The 24300-nt window shown below is 38.0% G+C and overlaps 1 protein-coding gene across 1 annotated transcript; it reads right to left on the reverse strand.

Moving 5' to 3' along the window:
* Positions 1-11018: 11018 nt before the first annotated feature.
* On the reverse strand, positions 11019-24079 carry hnf4b (hepatic nuclear factor 4, beta). Its single transcript, XM_042410665.1, has 9 exons — positions 23876-24079; positions 16486-16664; positions 15815-15909; positions 14131-14237; positions 13365-13520; positions 13074-13161; positions 12706-12858; positions 11602-11925; positions 11019-11299 (listed from the first exon to the last, which is right to left on the reverse strand). Exons 1-9 carry the CDS (start codon positions 24077-24079, stop codon positions 11256-11258), a joined length of 1350 nt encoding a protein of 449 aa, XP_042266599.1. The 3' UTR covers positions 11019-11255.
* Positions 24080-24300: the final 221 nt, after the last annotated feature.

Raw genomic sequence — 24300 nt, forward strand, 5'->3', positions numbered from 1 at the left:
GTCTCCGTCACTTAAGCAGTTTTGAATTTACTGGACAGTACAGTGCACTTACGTTTCTAAGAGAACAAGAAGCAGACGTTCCTTTTGTTCTTGACCTCGTTGTGTCTACAAGTATGCAACCAGTATGGACTGAGTTCAGGATTGAATGCACCTTTCATTTGTTTAGCTACCTTCAAGAACAAAGGGTAAAAAATTACAAAATTTTCTCTTCAAGAAGGTGATTAATGGGGCACTGACAGTAGATCTTATCTTACCTAATTTTCTGGCCACAGCTGTTACGTCTTTTTACTTGCATAATTCTACTAATTTGCCCTTGGTTGAACATTAAGTTCAAACTTCAAGCGCTAGCTCTCCCTACAGAGTCCCCGATTGAAATTCAGACCACGGCAAGAGCAACTCTCTGCATGGCTATATTTAGGTAGAGCGGTTTCCAGTCATAAATCCATAACACAAAGAAGACTCCTGTCTGTCTCTGCTACCTGAGAGGCTAGAGAAAACATTTGGATGATGGACTTAACTGGCCTGACTGGACAGAAAGACACATACTGTCTCTCCTTACTATGTGTTTATTATAGGATGAATATGTATGACCACTGGAAATGCTAACTTCCTCGTCTGTCCTTAGACCATGTGAAAAGATGATGTTGATGAAGTTCCTGGTATCAAAAAACACCAAAAAATAAAAAGCAATGCTACTGCAGTTTTAGTGCTACCATGCCTTTATTGGTGCTACAGTTCAGTGTGACAATGAGGTGGAAATGGAAATATGAGTCAGGCATAGGTAGTAGTTGTATCATTGTATCAGTGAAGGTAATTTTCTTGCTCTCTTGATAAGAGTTTTACAGTCAAAAAGGATAAGTGTTAGTGTGGGGGTGACTGGAATATTCCTCTTTATCAAAGACGGGGTCTTTGTGTCAGTGCTTCAGCAGCTTCATGAGAAAATCATGATATAACTGACCATTTTATTTTATGAACCACTTGTTGATAGAAAATAGGCTTTTTTGCAAAGTCCCTAAATACTGTAAGTTCAGTCATCCTATAAATCCTACAAAATCTGCAAATAATGCTTCATTTGAATAAATACTAAGGTCCCTTTTTGAATAATTCATGTGTTTTTCAGTAAGTGTTATCATTCTCAAGGAATGAAATCAACCATGAACTGGCCAGCGACTTCCCCAGCCTTTTTGTGCATGGTGTTTAGTCTTTGAAACTGGCACCGTCGCACAGCCATCGAGCAAAGTGGAAAAGAGACAGTTAAAACAAAAAACAAATAATACCCAGAGGAACACGCAATGGAACAACTGCTCCAAAGATTTCCGGAAGAATTCATGGACAAGTTGGAAAATTTCAAGAAAGACTTTAAAGTATTCCAGACTGAAATGAAAGAAGCCTTTACTGATCTGAGTTTTAATGTGAAAGAACTTAAAGAAGAACTCAAGAATACCCGAGAACAGGTGGATGAGGCAGAGGAGAGACTAGGTATGTGTGAAGAAAGAGAGACAATCCAATCAAGGGCAACTGGACTTGGTTGTAGATACTTGAAGATGTTTCACCTCTCATCCAAGGGGCTTCTTCAGTTCTCACTGACTGGTGGGGAGTCCCAGGTATTTAACTTCAGTGGGGTCGTTATCAAGGTCATTGATACCCCTTGGTTTATTAGTGCTCCTGGCTGTTGGATTCACCTGAGGCCAAGTGTAAACAACACTCATTGGAGTTGTCACATAAGGCCAAATGTGAATGGTTAAGTCTCCTGGGAAAGGATGAAAGGACAGCATGTAGGTGGGGAATAAATGGTGATGTAGACCTCCTCCTCTGTTGAGGGATGGTTTCTCTACTAGTCAGTTGCCACTAGTTAGAACTGAGGAAGCCCCTTTGGATGAGAGGCAAAACATCTTCAAGTATCTGCAACCAAGTCGAGTTGCCTTCAACCCTCCTTGGATAACCATGACCTGGATTATGAAGAATCTTCATAGACATCTATTGAGAAATCAGCAAGACATGGCCGATAAGATGGACTATTTAGAGACCAAATCACAACAAAACTCAATCAGGATATGTGTAAGAAGGAGTTGAGGGAGATGACATAGTTGAATTTGTGAAAGGATTTTCATTGAACAAACTTGGAATAGGTCAAGACCAGCTAAAGATAACTTGAGCACACTGCTCCTCTCCTATGCATGCAAGTAGCCGAATGCAGGAGCCACAAGACAATAGGTGTTGAAAAGTGCCTGGGGAAAAAAAGAAATTTTACTTTGACTAAAGGTGCAACAGGAAAGAAAAACCCTGTATCCCATTCAAAAATATGTTCAGGAAATGCAGGTGGAATATAATATTCCCAGCTAAACTGAAAGTGTTTGGAAAAGATGGTGTGGATATCTATGAAGATGTCTATGCTGCAGGACAGGCCCTGGGTTACAAGGTCCCAAGTACATATGTGAGTGATTTGGAAGAGAAACTACAGAAAACAGACTTTTTGACAACCAAAGGGGAGCGGTGGCGGTAAAAGAAAGAGGAAAGACATGACAGGAAGGACTCCGCCTGTACTTGCAGAATTGCCCAGCCACAGGCTAAGCTGTTCAATAGAATTGAATTTAAGTGACTGCTAAGACCTTGCCTTTATTTGGACTTCATAACATGCACATCTATAACAGAGATAAAAATGGACCGTGGACTGTGAAATGTATAAGTAGCCAACAGATCTACACTGGTGTATGAATTTGGAGAAGAGTGAATATGAAACTAAGGTACCTGTAGTGGTTTTGAAAATATCAAATATAGTTAAGACATTGACTGGAGTTGCACCAGTAAGTTTGAGTAGATGATAAAATAGCTCTAACTTACAGTTTCTTTTTTTGTTATTGCTATGATTGTGTGTTCCACTGTTTTCTCTTTCTCTTTTTCCATTTTTTTTTAATTTTATGTTAAAAATGTAACCTCTAAAACCATTTACCCCATCTTTAGTCATCTCTTCTCTTATCTTCCTATATATACATATCTAGTACTACACCTAAGTGAGTAAAAATTTCCTTTCTATTATTTATTTATCTATCTATTTGTTGATTAATTTATTTAAAGGTTTCCCTTTTTTGTGTAATGGAAGATGTTGAGAATTAAAGGTAAGGGTTACTGCATCTATTATCTTATACTATGTAATATATGAGAGGAAATTAGTTAACCGAGGGGATGGATCAAAGTAGGCTCATCTGATACACTCATCAGCCATGTGTTGCAAATGATTTTGTTTTTCTTCAAGGGACGGGTACCAATTTTTCAAGGACCCTAGTATCCATCTGATTTGTTATACATGGAAAAGCTACCCATGGGAGATGGTAGGAGCAATGGAGTTCAGGTTAATTTTTTTCTTTTTTTTCCTTTCCTTTTTTTCTCCTTTTTCTTGTTTGTTCAAGTTGGTCTTCACAAAGGGAAGTTACGAGATTTGGCTCAGGGATGTGGTCAGCAGGAAAGGAAATCAAGAGCAGATAGCTATACTAAATTGCTGTGTTTGGAAGGGAAGGCCATGGTTTTTATCTAAGGGGATAAGACAAGATGATAAGAAAGTTACGCCCGTCAATGATGACAGACTTTAAAGTAGCCTCACTTAATGTGAACGGATTAAACAGTCCGATTAAAAGAAAAAAAAATTATTAAAATTAAAAAGGGAGGGGGGTAATATAATGTTTCTTCAAGAAACCAACTTATCAAAAGAGGAACACTTAAAACTAGAACAACTTACTGCTGCCCAAGTCTTTTCCTCATCTTATTGATCTGCAAAGTGAAGAGTTGCAATATTAATTTGAAAAAACATCCTATTCTATGTTGGGAAAATTATTGCAGATAAGGATGAGAGACATATTTTAGTTAGAGGTAAAATAGAGGAGATAGAAAAAACACTGTTAAACATATATAATCCACCAGAGCAGGGACCAGAATTAATGGCCAAAATTATAGCGTTGATTACTTCAGAGGCAAAGGGGACAACAATAATTAGTGGAGATCTAAACTTGATTATGGATCCGAAGTTAGACTGTCAATATAATATAAAACATAAATCAGAGAAAACATCAGTACTGTTAAAGAGGGGAAAAACAGAAATTGGCATCATAGATGTTTGGATGAATTATATCCCAATGAAAGAGACCATACGTACTACTCAAAAGCCCATAATAAATATTCAAGACGATTATTTTTTATGTATAAATCAGATTTAGAAAAAGTAAAACAATGGCTTTGTTTCCAGTAGAATTCTGGGGGATAATGTCAGAAGAACCTTGAATGTAATAGAAAACTCTTCAAAGGCAAAACAACAAATGCTTTCAAACTTTAGATGCAGAAAAAGAGTTTGATAAGGTCTCCTGGTCTTTTATATTTGAGGTGTGTCAAAAATTCTAATTCAATGACAAATTTATCCGTTGGTTAAAAATTATGTATAATACACCAAAGGCAAGAATACAAGCAAATGGTGTAATCTCGGATCCCTTCAATTTCTTTCGGGGAACATGGCAGGGAGACCCTCTCCCCCCTCTAATTTTTATTTTGGCAATGGAACCATTTGCAAAGAAAATAAGACACAATTCTAAAATACAAGGATTGGTACTCAGACCTGAAGAGCACAAACTAACAATGTATGCAGATGACTTGATCCTTTACCTAACATATCACAATTGCTGGAGGAGATAAAACATTATAGCATAGTGACTGTCTACAAACTAAATATGGGTAAATAAGAAGCAATGGTAGTTGAGCCAATAAATATAATCTAAAATGGGTCCATAATAAACTGAAATATTTAGAGGTGACCATCTGTCATATAAGATACATCAAAATAATTTCAGGGCTTTGGAGATCCAAATGAAACAAGATTTTTTTCTAAAAAATGGATACTGATCCCATTAACAATAACAGGGAGAATTGAGATTATTAAAACATATTTTTACCAAGATTTATATTTTTAATTCAAACCTTGCCAATTCATATACCAAATCTTTAATCAATGGGATAAAATGTTTAATAAATTTATTTGGGGAGAAAGGAAACCTTGTATTAAACCTAAAACGATCAAATCAACTTAACTACAAAGAGGACTGGCTCTTCCAAATTTAATAAACTTTTACTATGTCACTTTAATTAAACCATCTGGTTATGTAACTATTCAATGGCAAAGTGGAAAGAAATGGAAATTCAACAAATTTGTAAATATTGGAACATGTATTTATCTGCTAAAATGACTACTTAGGATATAAAATTGAAAATACATGTGTAAAAAAATACAATAATGGCCTGAATAAAAGTCACAAAACCAAAGGATATTCAAAAGGATATTATATTTATGGGAGAGATTGCAATGGACAGGGAATTTAAACCAATTTTGAATGAATGACAACAATTTTAAAAACTGGGCAAGTAAAGGCTTGACCTGATATAATCAGATAGTTTCAGATAAAGGAATAGATACTTTTGAGAATTCATTCATCAAAATTATATAGCCTACCAAAATTTCATAAATATTTACAAATGAAGAGTTACCTTGTAAAAGAAATAGGATTAAATAAAACGGTGAAGGAGATACACCAAAAAACATACTAGATCAGATTTATCACACAGTGTAGGAACTGCAGGAACTGAATTTCATTATATCACCAGAAATATGGAAGGACATAAGTGGCAATACATGGAAAACCACAAGTTCATTAATTTTGAGAGACTACTCTTGGAAAATTGAACTATGTACCTTTAAAACATCTGTTATTCAACCAAAACTCTACAGAGGCAACACCAAGTTGCTGGCAAAGATTTCGGGAAGTAGAAGCCAACCACACCCATACCCATATCCCACACCCATGTATTCTTTTCCTGGACAGTTTTGCAACAATATTGGACTGAAATAAGTGAAATAATTTTTCACACGCTCCTTCTCAGCCCAAGCACTTATTGCTTGGTAAAACACTACAGCCATTCTCTCAGCAAACTGATAAGTATCTCTTTAGAATTTTAAGAGCAGCGGCATTTAAGCAGATAACAAAAAATGGCTGAAACCAGCGGCACCACAACTAAGATAACAGAAGGACACAATTAACGGAATCTGTAAAATAAAGATTAGAAATCTAGCTAAACTGTTTGATATGTGATGGAAGAGGATACAGAAAACAAAAATTATACAAAAAACTGTATACTTTAAGATATTCCCTGAGCCAAACCTATTTTTTAAATTTTGCTACTTAAACTTCTTAATCAAATGTATTACTACTACTCGTGTTTTTTCTTTCTCCTCGTAGTTCTTTCTTTAATCTTTCCTACTTTGAGATGTTGGGATCATGGGGTGGATGGGGGGTGGGGGGTATACAGTAGTTATTATAAAGTTGTTTGATGTTACTTTTTCCTTTTTTTGGAGAAGTAACTACTGTAAGGCATCACAATTAATAAATAAAGAGTATAAAAAAAGAAAAGAAAAAGAAAAAAGAAACTGGCAACAATCAACAATGTGTATCCAGCTGTTGGCTGTGAAATATTTTCCATTGTTTATATGCACAGTGAGAATGTGTTTCTAAAAGGCTGCTTTGAGTTACCACAATATGCTTTTATTTTATTCTCAGGATGTTTAGAAGGGTGGTTTTCAAGTAATCCGTACTGTTTACTATTCACTTGTTTCATGTGGTCATCATAAAAAAAACAAGGTTCACAAGTTCAGTCAGATTTCAAAACTTGAACGGATGCAAATGTGATTTTAACGACCTCTGATTTGATGATGTTGGTGTTTCCCCACTTTTCCCCCACTGTCTCTCCACACTAACATAATCAAATAATACTGTAATACTGTGGCATGGCTAAGCCCTTCATGCCCTTTAGCAGAGGGAATCAAGCAGGTCTGTTGCCAGCTTTTGCCCGTTACGCAATATTTATACATGAGCAGATATCCAAGGAGCTCTAAGATGTTTGGCAGTCCCCGTGTTCATACACTCACAAGAGACAGCTGGTCTGTGATGCAGAAAGGGGGACTAATACGACGAGTTTGCATATTGTTTTGTAAAAAAAATGCCAGTACAGACAAAACCTCTTTTCTGGACTCCTTCCACCCAGGGTGACATAGACAGCTGAGAGCTGTGTGTTCAGCTTTTAACACCGATCAATGTGCTCTCTGCTGAACTTGACAGATCAATAGACTGCCAGCACAGCAGGCCCCTGGGAAGGAAACCAACATCACAGCAGTGTCACTGTTGATCCTCTTAACAATGACAAACAGTGAAACCCGAGTATGACAAGGAGCCCATTTTCAACTATCTCATGTTCCTGTTTAAAAGCCTAATTAACTGTTTTGAGTGGATATGAGAGTGCATGGTGGGTGAGTAAGCACATTCATTCTGTGATTTGAGGAAAGCGTAGTTGGGTAGAAAGCCATTACATCTTTGATATGGCACTTAATTTTCAGTAACATTTATTCAAAACCAAACTTATGCCAATAATGAACAATCCAAAGTCAATAATTTGACAATTCAGATAACACAGTATCACCCTTCAACATTATTACAAATAGAACATTTTGATCCATGCAGTTTATCTACAGTATTTAAACTACATTCAGTGACTGGTCAGTAGTATTACTGGTGTTATAAATCTTTTTTCAAAGGAACCCTGGCCTGGCTTGAAATGTCATATCTTGTTTTTTTTGTGGTGTGAAAGCAAGAGATTTCATGGGGCATACATTTATTTACAAAAGGAATGCCCATTTTACACACTTTTCCAGCCATGGTCTTGTTTCCACAGTTTCTCCTAGGGTGTGAAATAGTGAAGAGATTTTACCTCTCAGTCCTCCCTCTCTGCCTGATGGTGAATGCAGATCAACACAGATCTCTTAAAGTACATCCCAGACAAAGTTATGATCAGGAGGTTGAAAGAACTTGTTTTCATTTTTGATTTTTTATCCAGGAAAGGTTTGAAGGCAAAGGTCAAGTGATATCAAAGGCCAGTTGTAGAACATGCAGCAGGAAGCTCTTCAACTTCTCAGCCTATGGCAATATACATAATTCTTCTGTCATGGTTGATAAGAGTGAGCAATTCATATCAACCATAATGGAAAACAAAGGCGTTTGCTAAAATATCTGAACACAGAATATGTCCCTCTTATTCACTCTTAGTGTCTATCTGCCTACGTCTCTATCTGTTAATTATTTACAAAGTTTGTTCAGTCATGGGAGCTTGGAGCCTTTTTTAGCATGCTTTCTAAAAAGTAGGCATCAGTGAAGCACCAATGGCAGGTCAAAGGTCAATCACAATCACAAGGCTGAGACAAAAAGATGATTCTTGCACACTTGTATTTGTACACTATTTAGAATCTCCAGTGGGCCTGAATTGCACATCTTTGGATTACAGCGGTAAACCAGAGAGAAGCCAAACAAACACGTATTCATATTATATATTTTCTGTTCTGTAGCTGTACGATACATCTTCACCCAATCTGCTCCATGCTGTCCTCCACAGTGTCCCATTGCAGTCCCACAGCTGTATGTTTTTCTCCAAATGAGAGGAATCCCTCTGGTCTATATGAGTTAATGCACAATATGCAGCTGAGAAGAGTACAAGCCAAGCACACACTGTATATGCTGTCAGTGAAATGTAAACTTTGAGAAGACTTCCACCATCTGTGGAGACGATACACTGAACCACTTAGCTTTATGGGATTATATAATGTTATATAACTTCTTTAAACATGGGCACAGCTCATGTCACAGACCTGATACTGTCTCAAAGAGGAAGAGAACATGTCACTATTTAGCTAACCTGATTTGTGAAATGCATGAGTATTTTTTAAGAAAGCATGAATGCTCAATCTTTAGAACAGAGGGATTAAAAGATGACCTGAGGTCTGTCACTTCATGTGAACTCTTTTTATATGCAGATGACTGCGGTACTGGTTTCCCATAAAGATGAAAGCATAATTGAAAGTATGGTGAGTGCAGAACTTCTTAATGTTAGTAGGTGGATGACTGAAAACAAGCTGTCACTCCATTTAGGAAAAACAGAATCCATATTGTTTGGGTCAAAGATAAAATTGAAAAGGTCCCCTGGTTTTAATGTTGTTGTTGGTGACACTGTGCTTGCAGAGAAGGAGTCAGTCCTTGACTGTGTTCTGGATAACCAAATGTCAGGAGTGGGCCTGGCTGAAAAGGTTCTCACCAAAGGTCAATCAAAGAACACACTTCTTAGCTGGAATTTCAAAATTTCTGGACAGGAAAGCAATGGTGACCCTGGCAGGAGCTCTTGTCCATCCTTATTTTGACTATGTCTGCTGTTCATGGTACAATGGCCTAACTTCATACCTTAAAAACAGACTTCTCAAAACAAGTTAGTTAGGGTTATTCTGAATCTCCCCATGAGAGCTCACCTTGACCCTTGAAAGTACAGGAAAGAGTCCCTCAGATTGAGTTATTCATTGCACATAAGATGGTGCATATTGCTGTTGCTCAATATCTAAAAGAATATTTCATCCAGGCGAGTGATATTCACAGCTATTCCACTAGAGGCAGTTCCACTGATTTTGTTTCTCCCACATTTAGGAGTACCCTGGGGAAGGAAACTTCTCTGTACATGGCAGTAAATCTATGAAATAGATTGCCAAGAAATCTTAAAATCATAAGCAGCTTGGGAGGTTTCAAGCTGGTGTTTAAGAATTGGCTCAGAGGTTTTTTACAGTAGGATATTATATCTGATAATAGGGTGTCTTTATTTTATTTTCTTGGTTGTGTATTGATGTAGCTTATTTATTTTAATTATTATGTACAGACCCAGACTTGTATATAATCTGCCGAGGGGGCTCTGAAGTAATGTTGATATATTGATGTATTTATTTCTGATGTACAGAATTTGAATTACTTTTATGAACTGTGTGGCGAGTAGGGCCAGGCATTGTTCAACAAAGCACTGAGGTAGAAACTGATGTTGTTAATACAATGAAAACCTTGCTCAGTGATAATGAAGGCACCATTGTATTGTATTGTGTTATTGTTTTGATTAATGTCTTTGTGTCACTCTTGCAATGTCAGATCTGCCATCTTGACCCCTCCCCTGCACACCCCCCATCCCCAAAGGGACCACAATGGAAATAACCCTTAGGGCTTTATTGTGTTATCCTGACTTTTCCTTTGATGTAAGCACTCAATGCCCTGGCAGAGCTGGTGTTTTTAAAATGAAATCGTCATATAAAATCAATCAATCAACAAGCAATACATTTTTTAGAATTTACCTACTGTTGTGGATTCGGTTGCCATCAGCTTCAGGCAAGACTAAAGGATTGATTTCTTTCTCTATTTTTGTAGGGATCCTGTAATTTAGATAGGAAAACAAGCAGAGTAGCCAGACAGAGAAAGGCTTTCCTCGTGAGGAACACACTTTTACCTTCAAGTAACAATGAGTCATTGCAGCCCCTGTGACCTTCTGTGCTACCACCCCCCCACACCATCCCTCATCACATCAGGATTAATGCTCATCAAGGATTGTTGATTGATTGTTGATTGATAAAACTTGGTTATCTATAAACCAACATTTCTGAAATCTTAGATTAATTACTTAAATCCTACATATGATAAATTGAGCCTTTGCATTGAGAAGTCCCATGTGATTTGGAATGTAACCATTTCTCCATTAACATTAATGTGACAAATCTTTGACCACAAATACACATTTGTGAAGGTCCTTACTTACAAAGAAAAGCTTGCCTCACCTGGTATCAATGAATGAATTTCTCAGCTGGCTTTGAGCACCCTCTGCTGATAAATGTTGGGCTTGCAGTTCAGTTTTATGCACCAGTCAAAAATACTGCAAATGTGACAGGACTCCATTATGCTTTGTTATATTTCAGTGCAATGTTAACCTTTGTATGGGCCTATAGTTTGTGATGTGTTGAATGTTGCAGGTGCAAGGGTTCCTGCAAACTCAATACATTTTTTATTTATCTCAATCCCATCACAAATGAATAACAAGAAGAAAATTCAAAGAATTGCTCTTGTGGGTCACAGTAAAAAAAAAAAAAAGTTTTTTTAATTGCAAAATGGAACTGTACTTGTGTGTGTGCATGCATAATTGCATGTCTGCGCAGTATGTGTGTGGCTGAGTGTGTATATATTAGTTTGAGTGCTGTCTCAAATGCATAACATCCGTCCACTCTTTGGTTATGTTGTTACTTCCTAAGGGTGGTATTTCTTGGTGTGGACAGGTGCCACTGGTATGCCGTGGGCCCATTGGCAGCATCATCATGTCTGTACAGCTCAGTGCCAGTCTGTGTGGGCGGCAGGGAAGCCACTTGGAAGAGCTGTGTGAGACAGATGGACATCAGCATTGGCATTTAGCACATGAGGATTCAGTATCTACCGATAAAAAATATATATAATGCTTCATTACAAAAATCAAACAGTCAAGATTTTAAAAGAAAATCCCCTTTAGATAAGATCAGGCAAATTCATGGAAACAAGTATCAGGTGAGATCCACTGAACACTAAATTAATTTCATCTCAGTGAAAAGTCATTGCTGTTTAGGATCATATGAACACTGTTCCATAGGTTTCTACTTGGATGTTCAAAACTGTCTATGAAAATTGGTGTGTGAGTACTCACCTGTGGAAACATGAGAGGTGACTGAGGTGAAGTTGGTTGGTGAAGCTCTATGCTCATTTTGCTGGTCTTGAGTTAGTCCCCGGCCTTCTTTGGCTTCCTCCCCCAGCAACATCTCCAGCAGCAGGCTGTCCATTTTGGCTTCCCCCAACAGCTGTGCTAAGTGCAGAGTCTCCACCATCTGCCAAGCCACACTCTGCAGGGGAGGCAGGATCAGCAGCAGCTCCCCAAACCTTCCCCGCTGCTCACAGGTTGCTTCTTCTAGCAACAGATGGGCCTGAAAACGCAGATGCCGAACCACCTGAGAACTCGCCAGTCCTGGACAGTCTGTGAGACAAAGATAGTGAGACATACAGTATACTGAATAGAAGAGATCACTCTGTAAAGAAAATGAATTACTTAAGTATAGAGCTTTTATCATAGAAATCATAGAAAATTATCAACATGGACAAAGACTGAAAGAAAGGCAAGATTTTACACATGTATCAGGGTAGCATCTCAAGTTGAAAGAGTCATTTGCAGTTGCCAGCATGCCTCTTTAAGACACCTTTTCCACCATAAAGATGATATTTGACAGATTATCTACTCTAGTAATGAGCTTGACAGATTTAGAAATCCTGTTACAGATCTATTCTACACTGTCCTCACATCCAGCATCCAATAGTAATAATACTACAACTTTTTAAGGGGAGGATTGAAAAGATGCTTGATTAATCTTTCTATGAAAATCCCAAGATTATGTTATGGTGATATATGGTATCTTTGCACAGTTTTGGGGCAGAGTTAAATCAATTTGGAAACTCAGTCCTCAGGCCTTTGGTCCCCCAGCCTGCCTCTCCTCCTACTGCAGGTAAATGGACCATTTCTTCCAGCAGGCACCCACCTCTGCCTGAGGTGCCAAGGACTTTACCACATCCTGATATTATTAGAAAGTCTCCCTGAAATATACTGAAACTAGACTGTCCAGACTAAACTACAGATGCAAAGGGCCACGAAAATAAATGGATTCAAGAGAAAACACCAAAAAAGTTATTCTTTTGTCTGGTGCAGCGGATGAAAGTGGCAGAGAAGAAAATACTATCCACTGTCGCCCTCTTTCAGACTTACCTGGGGCAAAGAAAACAATGGCTCTGAGGCAAGCAAACTCTTTGTCTGTGATGTCCAGGTCTCTAAGAGGTTTAACCAGCTCCTCTTGGATTCGGAAAGCCACTCTGGACACCTCTACCTCTGCACCTCTCAGCGGGATCACAAAGTTGTTACCTGCTCAATAAACATGAATATATCAATTCATATAAAAGATATTTGAACTCTGACTCTGTAAGTTTAAAGCTACCTGTATTTGTACATTTTTATATTCACTTTATTTACAAAATATTAAAACATTTGATCCATGCAGTAATTAATATGTAATTGTTTCCCAATACACATAACTGAATTATAAAATAAAAAAGGACACAACCAGTGGGAGGTTTTACCTAAAAGGATGAGATTGTTGTAAGGTAGGGAGCGTCTCGCCGCCCCTAGAATAAGATGTTCTGCAGAGTGGGTTCTTAACAGGGCCACCTGCACACAGACATACACAAACTTCATTTCATATACAAGCTGTAAAATGCAAATCAACCAAAACATCACTCTGAACTGAGGAATGTAAACACAGTGAAACAAAGCAAAAAGGCAGCTGCTGTTACTTTATTCTACATGAACAAGCATACTGTATGTATGCTGTCTGTATAAGCAGAGCTTTAGGTATTCAGCCCCCTTCGTACCCTGTCATCTATTGGGAGACTACAAAACTCAGGGATGTGTTTTGCCCATTCTACCAGCAGGAGGAGTTGCTGCTTCATGGACTCAAACACATCTTCAACACAGGCCGTCTTCTTGGTGCTGATGTCGAGACTCCTTGGTAAGACCACCACTGGAAACTGAGAGCAGCAAAGCATAATGTGAGTTCACAGTGGGCTCAGGTGATACTGCAATGTGGGAATGAGCTTTAGAGAAGGTGTGTGAGTGTATATGTGGGAAGGGAGATAAATGGGGGGACGAGGAAGGTGATGAGGCTACTGGGTGTATTGGCACTCAGAGAGCTGTGATGGTTAAGGCAAGATAAGACAGGTAGAGGAGGTTTTGTGTGGAATATATAGAAACACGATGTACAGTCATAGCACACTTGTCAATCATATAATTTATTTCTATGTATTCCTTTCACATTCAAAATGGTATATCTGGTTGTTATTATGCATTTGAAGGTAATTGACCATCGGCACACAATCTCAGACCGAGTGGTGCATGCAATTAAATTGGCTATGATTAGATGGGGTCCCTTGGCAATTTTGTCATTTTTAAGGAGTAACTGAATCCAGCCTACAGCTAGAACATCCACAGAATTTAATGGCTACCTGTCTAAAATATAACCTGCATCTCCATCTCTGGTCTTCCAGAAATAGAGGGGGGGATCTCTTGACTGGCCTGTATGAATATGTTTATTTGAGTCACAAGACTTTGTATCTGAGTTATTATGCAATGGCAGGATACCTGGTGCACACTGGCCTCTGCTTGCAGCAGCACATTGATGGACAGAGTGCCCACTGTCTGTCCCTTGGCTCTGTGGCTGCTGATGCAGTCTCTCTCATTCTGAACAGCTGTGGATTAAAGAGAGGAAAGAACCATCAGAGACGTTTCTTGGCTACTTCAGACTTCACTCCTGCACTCCACTTTTTTGCACCTCAGCTGCAAACATGTTCTGAAAGAAACAACCCACTCTTTGCTTCCACAAGGTCTTTCTATCCTCTTTTTACACAGAGGTTGCTGATGCCAACATTTGCCATGCCAAAATGTGCCTGCTTTGCAAATGTGGCAGAAATTAGAGAAAATTCAGTTTTTTTCAGGGGTCTCCTGAAGTCTCCTTCTGTTTGGAGGCTCAAGTGTATCAATTTCAGGATGTAAAGTAGTATGGTGCAATTACATGTAACAGTCTTTAATGTGAAATAATTGGGGAGTTGAAGTACATCTTTCACTTATCTGTTTTGTTAAAAACAAAAAGATACCTAAACTTACATTTTATGTTGTATATTGGGTGCAGAAGTACTGTTCTGTGACCAAACAGTAAGAAAAAAGTGACTGGAAATTTTTTTTATCTACTCTGCTGATGGGAAGAATCTGCGACTTTTTTATTCTCTTCATCTCATCTGTCTTGTCTCCCATCTTCCTTTTTCATTTAGTCATCTAATCAAAGTTGCCTCCTGATTAGAAAAGAGTAGCAGTGAAAAAAAGAAAGAGAAGAGGGCAGGAAAACCAGCTTTCCATTGCTCTGTACTTAACATGAATTTAAAGTATGTAGTATATGGAAACAAAGTTTTAGAGGATAATAATAAATTCTCTTGCATAGACATGTCTTAAAATGATATATCTTGAGTTGATATTCTGATGACGACAACTTCTTCCATGTGGACTGACAAAAAGTGGGAGTGGATGCAAGGATGTTTGATGGTGCAGATTATGTTTAGTGAGATGTCATCACATAATGATGACTCCTCTATGTAAGTCATTAGAAAAAGACCAATCTGGATGGCCTCAGACTGATTCCAATATGGCTCCACAAAGTCAGACAACAAGACCAAGTATCCAAGTCATCAGTCATCAGAGCTGTCCTCTCACCAACCAATCAGGAGCATATTAATCAAACTAGAGGAGGGTCCCTCTGTGCTTTACTTACATGGTCCTGCATGACAATGTCACAAATTAATCTTCTGTGGAACATCAGTTAAGTCAGGATTTGGAGTAAACAGTTACAGGGAGCACGGGCAGAGGTCAAGTGTAAGAAGACTTGCTGCCTGAGGAGTCTTGTTTAATGCTTTATTTGTGTGTTTCTACCACAGCTGTACTTCTGGTTTAATTTGAATGCAATACTACAGCATGTTATGCAAACCAGACAAATTAGTGAAGTAAACATTTAAATTAGTAGCCCTGGCCTTCACTTCAGGGGGTTGTGAGCAACATCTTTCCAGAAAGCTGTGGAGCAAATATTTGTTCATGCTCCTCCATGTTAATTATTCATGCGAAGAGACTATTCATGGCTCCTCTGATCTCATCCCTTTCTCCCTGCTTATCTGTGGGAGTCGATGGAAGATAAAACCACTGATATACTAGGTGCACATACATATATAGTATATATGCTTGAAAATATATATCTGTCTGAAAATACAGAAATATTTCTGACCTTCTTTTCTCATTCCAGCCTTGAAACACTTTCGTAGTCTGCAGTAACGACACTGGTTCCTTTTATCTTTGTCCACAATGCATTGCCTGTTGAACCTGACATATTTGCACAGAATACAATTTCAGGACAAATGCACATACTGTCAATCCTTTTAAAACAGCTGTGACATACACATGTTTGTCAGAAGAAGACACAGTTACATACATATGTTGAACATTCTGAGGTTTAGGAACTGATCATATTTTATTCTTCAGTATTACATGAAGGGACCTGACTACTCATTACACACTCTGGGACACTGTGTCAATAGCTCAATCAACTGCTCACACAGGGAAGGAAAGGCGCTACAGCTATATCTCACAATTGATTTTGAGTCTTCAGTCATTACATATGTTATTGTTTCCATGCCAGGACTGGTCCCAGTGACCATGACCTTCAAGCTTCTTCGATGATAAGTCTCACCTTACAATAGGTGATAACTTAACACCACAGAATAACTTCTCGTTTTAACTTAAGTGAAGACCTTTTGAAAATTCCCAACATCATCGTCAGTGCTTCCGTCCATCACAAAGAGTTTGATGTAATATGTTGAAGGATATTAAGATGCATATGAATAAAACATATTTGATTCATGATCTGTGGTATTAAGGACGATTTATGATGGAACTCACCTACAGTTGTAAGTGTGGTTGCTGCGAATGCTCCTTCTGAAGAAGCCCTTGCAGCCATCACAGCTGGATGCACCATAATGTTTACCTGTAGCCCTGTCGGCACATATGGAACAGAGAGTCCTACTTCCATCAGGCTGTGGCAGTGCCGAGGTGGGTGCTGACACTGTCGAATCTGTCAATTAAGACAGCAGACACTGCAAAATCCAGACATCTGATAAACTACAGTATACAGTGAAAATGCCTGAGGAAAAGTTTGAATATGAGACAAGTGATAGATAGACATTAGCATTGTAAGGTAGCGAGATACTGTGTGACCTTTAAGACATGAACCCTTTTTATTTGGTTGCTAATGAATAAATAAATATCTCTGAGGCTAATCTAACAAGCCCCACAAGCATCTCAGACAGATCACATAGCTGAAAGAACATCAGCTTTGTTAGGAGCAGACAGCCACCTTGACAGAGACCATCATTCAAGATCCCTTTCATCAACCAAGGCAGGTAATGAATCTTATTCCACCTCAGTGAACAGAAATAACCTTGTATATGGACAGAACTTTGCAGCAAGCTGTTCATTGTCAACTTATGGCCCCTTAGAAATGGTGATGATAATAAAAACAAGGTTATAGGTAGAGATATCATTGGTCTATGTGAATGCTAGTGCCACAGGCCTCCGAAGAGCACTGCTAGTTATTACACAAGTGGAAGAGGAAACTCCCCATTCAATTAAACCATTTAGAGGGCAGCAGCAAGCCAAAATCCACACTTCTCCTCTGGCTAATTTTACACTGAGCGCTCTGTTTAAATCCAGTCTCCATCTGTTTTGCTCTAAATTGCATCCTGCCAGTGTTTGATTGCTGCAGGATTGTCTCTCTTAAAAGCGCTAACCGTCAAATACATGTTCCCGGTGCAGTGTTCCTGCACTGATGTTCCTACTGCACAGAGCCCAGGCTATAATGTATGTAAATTGCATACTTAGTTTAGGGAGATGAAGCAGCTAGGGATTACAATTTAACAAGGAAAATACTTTCTGTGGTCAAAGATCAGTTAGATTGAATTAAGAGATTAGAATACATTTGCCTCACAGTTATCTGGATTTGAAGAGCGGCCTGTTGGTAAAGCTTCCTCATTTAGCAATGAAGTGGCAAGGAAAGGGTCAGATTCACCTCAGAGCACTAATTATAATGTGGACACAATTCAAGGGAAAATCAGTCCAAATGTAAACTGATGTAGAGCTGATTTATTGATTAGTCAAACCACAAAAAAAATATTGGCAACTATTTTGATAATTGATTAATCATTTAAATTATTTTAAGCAAGAATGCCAAGCATGACCTGTTTCAAGCCTCTCAATTGTAATGATTTGCTACTTTTCTAGGTTTTATATCATTGTAAAGTATTTTTCTCTCTGTTGATCATTTGAAGACCTCGGACTTGGGTAATTGTGATGGGCCGCAGGTGGATATATATATATATATTTTTAGATCAAATTATTCCTTGAGGAAATAATAAAACATTAGATCACTGCATTTCTATCTTTGTTCTCTTTCTAATAATAATCACCGCTCCAATTTCAGCATCTTGTAGAGTGACAGCTGATGCCTTTGTTTGTAGAGAGTGATTTAAGTGAAAGTGTTTTCAGTCATACCTGTTGTATTTGTTTGCACTGGTATCACCATCATGTTGGCTAAGACTTCAGTGTCCGTGCTGCATTGAGTGTATTCTAGTTTAAAGATAGTCCCAGTAAGCTTCATGATCCTGATGTAGCTGTACAGTTAGCAGATTTTTTTTAGATTGGTTGATTTGCAAAACTCCACAAAATATATTTACTGTAACTTCCAGATGATTCATCCAGATCTTTTCCTCTTCATGTCAGCTCTCCCGAGTATAGGCCCAATCCCTTTCCTTCTCCAAAGTTGTTGCTCCTTCGGTTTTTTTTTTGTCTTCTTGATCGGCTCTCTGGGTGTTTATCTTCTCTAAAATGTCACCTCTAACATTCTTGTGGTAGTTTGAAAAGCAGCTCCACAATAGTCTGCTTCAGTGACTTCTATGTGCTGAAATTTGGCCCGCTGTCTGTTTGCTTGTTTCTTATCGGTAAAGTAGGGGAGAGTTCAGAGACAAGTAAACAAGACTCACTGTGAGGACCAAAAGGAGATAACAGTGAGAAAGACTTGTGCCTCTTAACATGTCACAATATCTTCATGATTACTTACATTTATTAGGAAGATAAATCTCATCAACAGAAGTAAAGACAAGTCCAAAGGTTGCATGTTGGGATGTCTTATCAAATTTTAGCTGAAAACTTATATGGTTTTCTGTTCCCTTGGATAATCAATATGGCACAGAAGAGTGATATAGCACAAACAACAGAGTGGGAGAGTGGGGGACTTTTTGATAAGGCACAGTGCTTGATTAACCTTTGCTTTTAGTTTTGTGGTAAGTGATATTGATCAATAACAAGCCTCATTGCAGGGGGCACTGGTGATGTTTGCATACACTATGTCTATTCTTGTCTCCATGGTATTGATAAAGAGCATGAGCATGTTGTTTCATGATGGAGACGGGCTTAATTGCTTTATTCTTTGACCATAGTGAGTGTGCCACCAGCTGTCTGCTGTAATTGATCAGCACTAGAGTCCTACTTCAACTTCAGAAATGTCATTACATGGTTTAGCAAAGATGTCTGTGTAAGTTACTTCATTCTTATTGTAAATGCTATTATGCTACACACTGTTGTCTGAGAAAAGTCTCTCAGTAAAGATAGATAACTCATCACTGGGCAGTTATTGATTATCCATTGAAAACTTACTTTGTATTCATCAGCTCTGTGGTAAAGAGAGTACATTCCATGGCATCCATAAAAAATATGGCTAGGCTTAGAAAGAAAAGATATTACATGGTAAAATATATGCTGTGAAATCAAATGTTTAACATTGTTTCATTAAAATATCCAACTCACCATCTCTGCAGTCTATATGATCTCACATACAAATACAGGGCAGATGAACAGAGTGTTTTAGATCTTAGGCGTATGAGGTGACGTGTGTATAGGGACAGTTTTGAAAAAGTGAAAGACAGGGATAAAGGTGAACGTGGTCATACCATTTTTTACAAATTATAACAAATTATATGTCAGACCACATATGAGCTTTCCCAGTACTGATATCCATCATACTTTGGTGTAATGGGATTTCCTGGGTGAGTAGCACTCCTTCCTTGAATGTCACGCTAGGCCGCAGGTCAGACCTCCCCTGGCAGTAGCTCGCACACTCAAGCTTTGTTTAGGTGATTGATAGATCATGAAAATCTGAAAGTCATAAGAAGACTGCAGAATAGGCTTCTCTGCTCTGTCAGATTCAGTCAGAGAAGGGTTAAAAATGACCCATGAATATTGATTGTCCTGATTGTGAATCTATAAACAAGTGACCTTAAAAACAACAATAACAAAAAAGATGTTTTATACCATCAACCATATAACTATGAACTGACAAGTGAAAACAATTCTTATACATTTTAATTCCCACATTCCCATAGTTTTGATTGGATGTAATATTAAGAATTAACAACAAAAAATACTAAATTTAATTTTGTCCATCTGTATTATTTGAATCCCTGTAGAGGAGGAAAGCTGACATACAGATGAACATCATCCAGCCAGGATTTTGTTTGTCCACTAAGGGGAGACAGAGTACACCATATCTGCCCAAACTTCACTGTAATACATGTATAATGTGTATGACCCAAAGCTGACTACAGCACTGCATCAAGGTAGTTATAAAACATTTTTAATAGCTGTCTGATATTTATTTGTTTGAAAACTCGTATTAATGCTTTACTACTTATACTCCATAATCAAAAATTGTCAGCATCCATACAGCTACTTAATTTAAATAAACACATATTTTCTTTTGGCACTATTATTTGATGACATGAAACATAATAAAAATGGCATTATTGTGTCTTTGTACTCAAGAAAACTTATAAGCATACTTCCCAAAAAGGAACCCTATTTGGGTAAAAACTCTCCAGAAACCTGCCATTCATTTATTTGATGTGGTCACACAAATGATGACTTGCAGAACGATACAAACTTGTTGTGTCTTTTATACATTTAGTATTGCATGAGCAATAGGTGTTTTCTATAGGACAATACAAATGACAACAATCTTTATCACAATGAAAATTATTATACACTGTGACACCTATGCTGAAACTCTGATTAATCTTCAGTAATTCTGCAATTTATACCTAATAAATTTTAATGAGTTTACTTAAAATTATTCATCATATTCATCCTACTTTAAAATGTCAATGCAGAGATGTCTTGACAGCCGAAGGGTTTAGGACACTGACCATGTACTCATCAATGTCCCCAGTTCAAGTCTGACTAGGGATGCATGTCATTCTTCCCTTCATTTACTACCACTATTGTACTGTATGCTATCAAATAAAGGCAAAAGAAGCCTCCCCAAAAATATATTAAAACATTTTTTGAATAATTTTTGTATGAGTTGCAGAAAGGCATATAAGGCTTATTACTAAGACTGGAAAATAAGAATGATTACACCAGCACGAGTAAAAGCCAAAATAACATGATACATTTTCATTTTGCTTTAGTAAAAATAAAATATCACCTGCTTAGTGATTTTTCCTGATCGATGTTTCAGTGGTATTTGTTTTTCATCACACATCTACATGAACAGTTCAGTTACACCATATGTCATGGATTCATGACAGACTGCTGCTTCATTCAAGCTCAGTATCTGAAAACATTCTCTAATCAAAATTGATTTTTCACCAACACATACACTACATGTGTAATCAATTTATTACATTGCTTAAATGTGCTCAATCGGACACAAATAAGTAAAAGAAAGAAGCAGGTGCACATAAAGACTACAAACTCCATAGTCTAGTAATTTATTATACCAAAGGAGAAAAAAAAGCTGTCTCTTCTCAGGCCGTCTCCCCTGCCCTGACACTACTGTCTGCCTGTCAATCTCTCTGACCAAGCTCCAAGTGTGACCCTCACTCACATAAATAATTTATTTCTTTTCCAGAATTACAATAGACACATCCCTACCTGCTTCTCAAGTTATTACTCAGTGGGTAAAAGAGTGCTGCATAACAGATGCAGGTTACAATAAACTAAATAAATGAAATGAAATATTCTGGAAATAGTTTTTAGATAAGAGCATTTTCTGTGGAACGTTTCTCCAGTCCAAACAAGGTCTGACACATTTGTCTCAGTGAATTTGATTAATATGGCTAGATCCCAAATTTCCACCTGAATAACAATGCAATGATAAACCCTCAAAGATTAATATGATGTGCAATACAAAAATGAAACCACTGCCTTTTGGAGTTTCATTCAAAAAATGGGGGGAAAGTCAAACAAAGCAGCAAAAATTGGTCATAAAAGCATGGTAAGCGCATGATTTAGTGGGGCGATAAAGACTGGAAAGGTGGTCATTCATCATGGAGGCTAGCTCACCAGGAGAGGGCCTGTCACAGACACCACCAGGTCTGGGAGGCATTTCAAGAGAGAGGGAGCCTCCAGCTGCCCCTATAACCTGTTTGTTCCAATGTCTTTTCCAGATGGACACATACAGACCTTAGATGGGTGACGAGTGATTTGTCTTTGCTGCTCTGCAACTCAATTGTCACAGCAGTATTGAGGGATGGATGTTGTTAACTGCAAAGCAGTTAGACTTCAGGGGGCTTAAAGCTCCACAAACAGATGAGGGGAACAGGAAAGCTTTATTGTGGTAACTTCAGATTACACCGTAACAATACAATTGCTCATGCAATAATGGAAACATTGACCCATATCACAGATTTGCAAATGTTGCGGCAAAAGGACCCAAATTTGACTTGTACTTCCATTACGTTAAATAGTCAGACTTAAGTGAGAGAAAAAAGGAAGTAACCTTTAATGAAGTCATCTGTTGAAAATAAGGTCACTTTAGTTAAAACAATTTTATTCATGAAACAGTTACCTTTTGTTTTGCAGGGTAAACTTGTAATGTGAGTCAGGCTACCTAAAGCCCCATTAAGTAGTAGAGTAATATCTTCTGTCAACTGTTTGACACACATAGGTCAAACCTGACTTTGCATTCGCCTTAATGTGTCATTGTGTATTTACACTGAAATAACTAATAAGAACCACAACTGTCTGTTTGTCACCATACATCAGGATTTGTTTATCTCTCATAAATCTCATATCTCTCTCTCTCACTCAGGTAGCGTATAAGCCAGTGTGACTATTAAGACAGTGTGCCTGAAAAAATGGTAATATTTTTCTGTACTTATATACATAGTAAATGTAACTATAGGTTGTTTTTGCCGGCCTGAATTCTCATAGAGAACTCAGAGAGAGACTGCAGCTCTCTATGTGCTCTCCCAACAGAATTGGTATTTTGTTTATGTTGGTTATGTGGTCAAATTCAGGATGTTTGTATTTGAATTTGGGGAAATATTTTCTTCGAACCGATTGGAGTTTTGTGCATTCTGTTAGAAAGTGCAACTCTGTCTCGACTTTGTCTTCCTTGAACAGCTAGCAGAACAATTCCTCTTTGGGGAGGCATGATTTTTTGCATCGGCCTGTCTCGATGGCCAGGCTGTGCTCACTGAGTCTGTATTTTGTCAAAGTTCTTTGTTGTTGTCAGTCACTGTGGTCAGGTAATCTGCCACACTGTACTTCTTAAGGCCAGATAGCACTGCATTTTGCCTTGTGCTTTTGTTTGTGTTCCAATTGGTGATGTAGATTTGTTTCTGGTGTGTTATAATTTGGTTGACACTAATTGATTTGTTCTCAGACTGGTCCTGAGGCAGATCAGGGTTAGAAAGTGAACTAAGGGCTCTTTTCTTTGCTCAGCTCTTGGCATTGCAGGGCTTTGTAGTGATAGGAGTGGGGATCACTGTTTTTTAGATAAAGCCCACATTTGATTGCTCTTCTTTGAATTTTGATGTATGATGGGAACTGGCGTAATTCAGCTCTGCAGGCATTGTTAGTGGGCTTTTTTTTTTTACTCTAAATGCATAATTTCAACTGGGTGTTTGCCCAATTTGGCCTAATTCTGGTGAGAAAGAGGACCCTTCACCTCACTACCATAGAGGGGAATTGGTTCTATGACAGATTTGAATGATTTGAGCGAGATTCAAATTGGAATTTTAATATAAATTTGATGTTTTAATGTATAGACTGCCCTGCGTGCTTTCTCTCTCAGTTCATTTACTGCTGGGTTAAAACTTCCTGTGGAACTTATTTTCAATCCTAAATAATTATAATGTGTACAGTTGTCTAATTTGTGTGTTCCTAATGTGAAGCTATATGTATTTCCCTGACATCTGGATCTTTTTTGAAAAATCTTTGTCTTTTTCATGTTTACTGCCGGGGCCCAGGTCTGGCAGTACTCCTCTAGCATGTCCAGGTTCTGCTGTAACCCCTGTTTTGTGGGAGACAGCAGAACCAGGTCATCTGCGTGGAGCAGGAATTTGATCTCTGAGTTGCATAGAGTAAGACCAGGTGCTGTTGATTTCTCTAGGACGGTGGCCAATTCATTAATATAGATGTTGAATAGAGATGGACTCATAGAGCGGCCCTGTCTCACTCCATGCTTCTGAGAGAAAAATGTTGTCCTTCTGTTGCCAATTTTTATACCACACTTATTGTTTGTGTACATTGATTTAATTATGTCACGTTTTACCCCCTACATCAGATTCAATAACTTTGTAAAATAGACCATTGTGCCAAATAGAATCAAATGTCTTTTTGAAATCTATGAAACAAATCCAATTGGACATTTGCCCAAGA

Source organism: Thunnus maccoyii, chromosome 1 (genome assembly GCF_910596095.1).
Source record: "Thunnus maccoyii chromosome 1, fThuMac1.1, whole genome shotgun sequence".
Lineage (NCBI taxonomy): Eukaryota > Metazoa > Chordata > Actinopteri > Scombriformes > Scombridae > Thunnus > Thunnus maccoyii.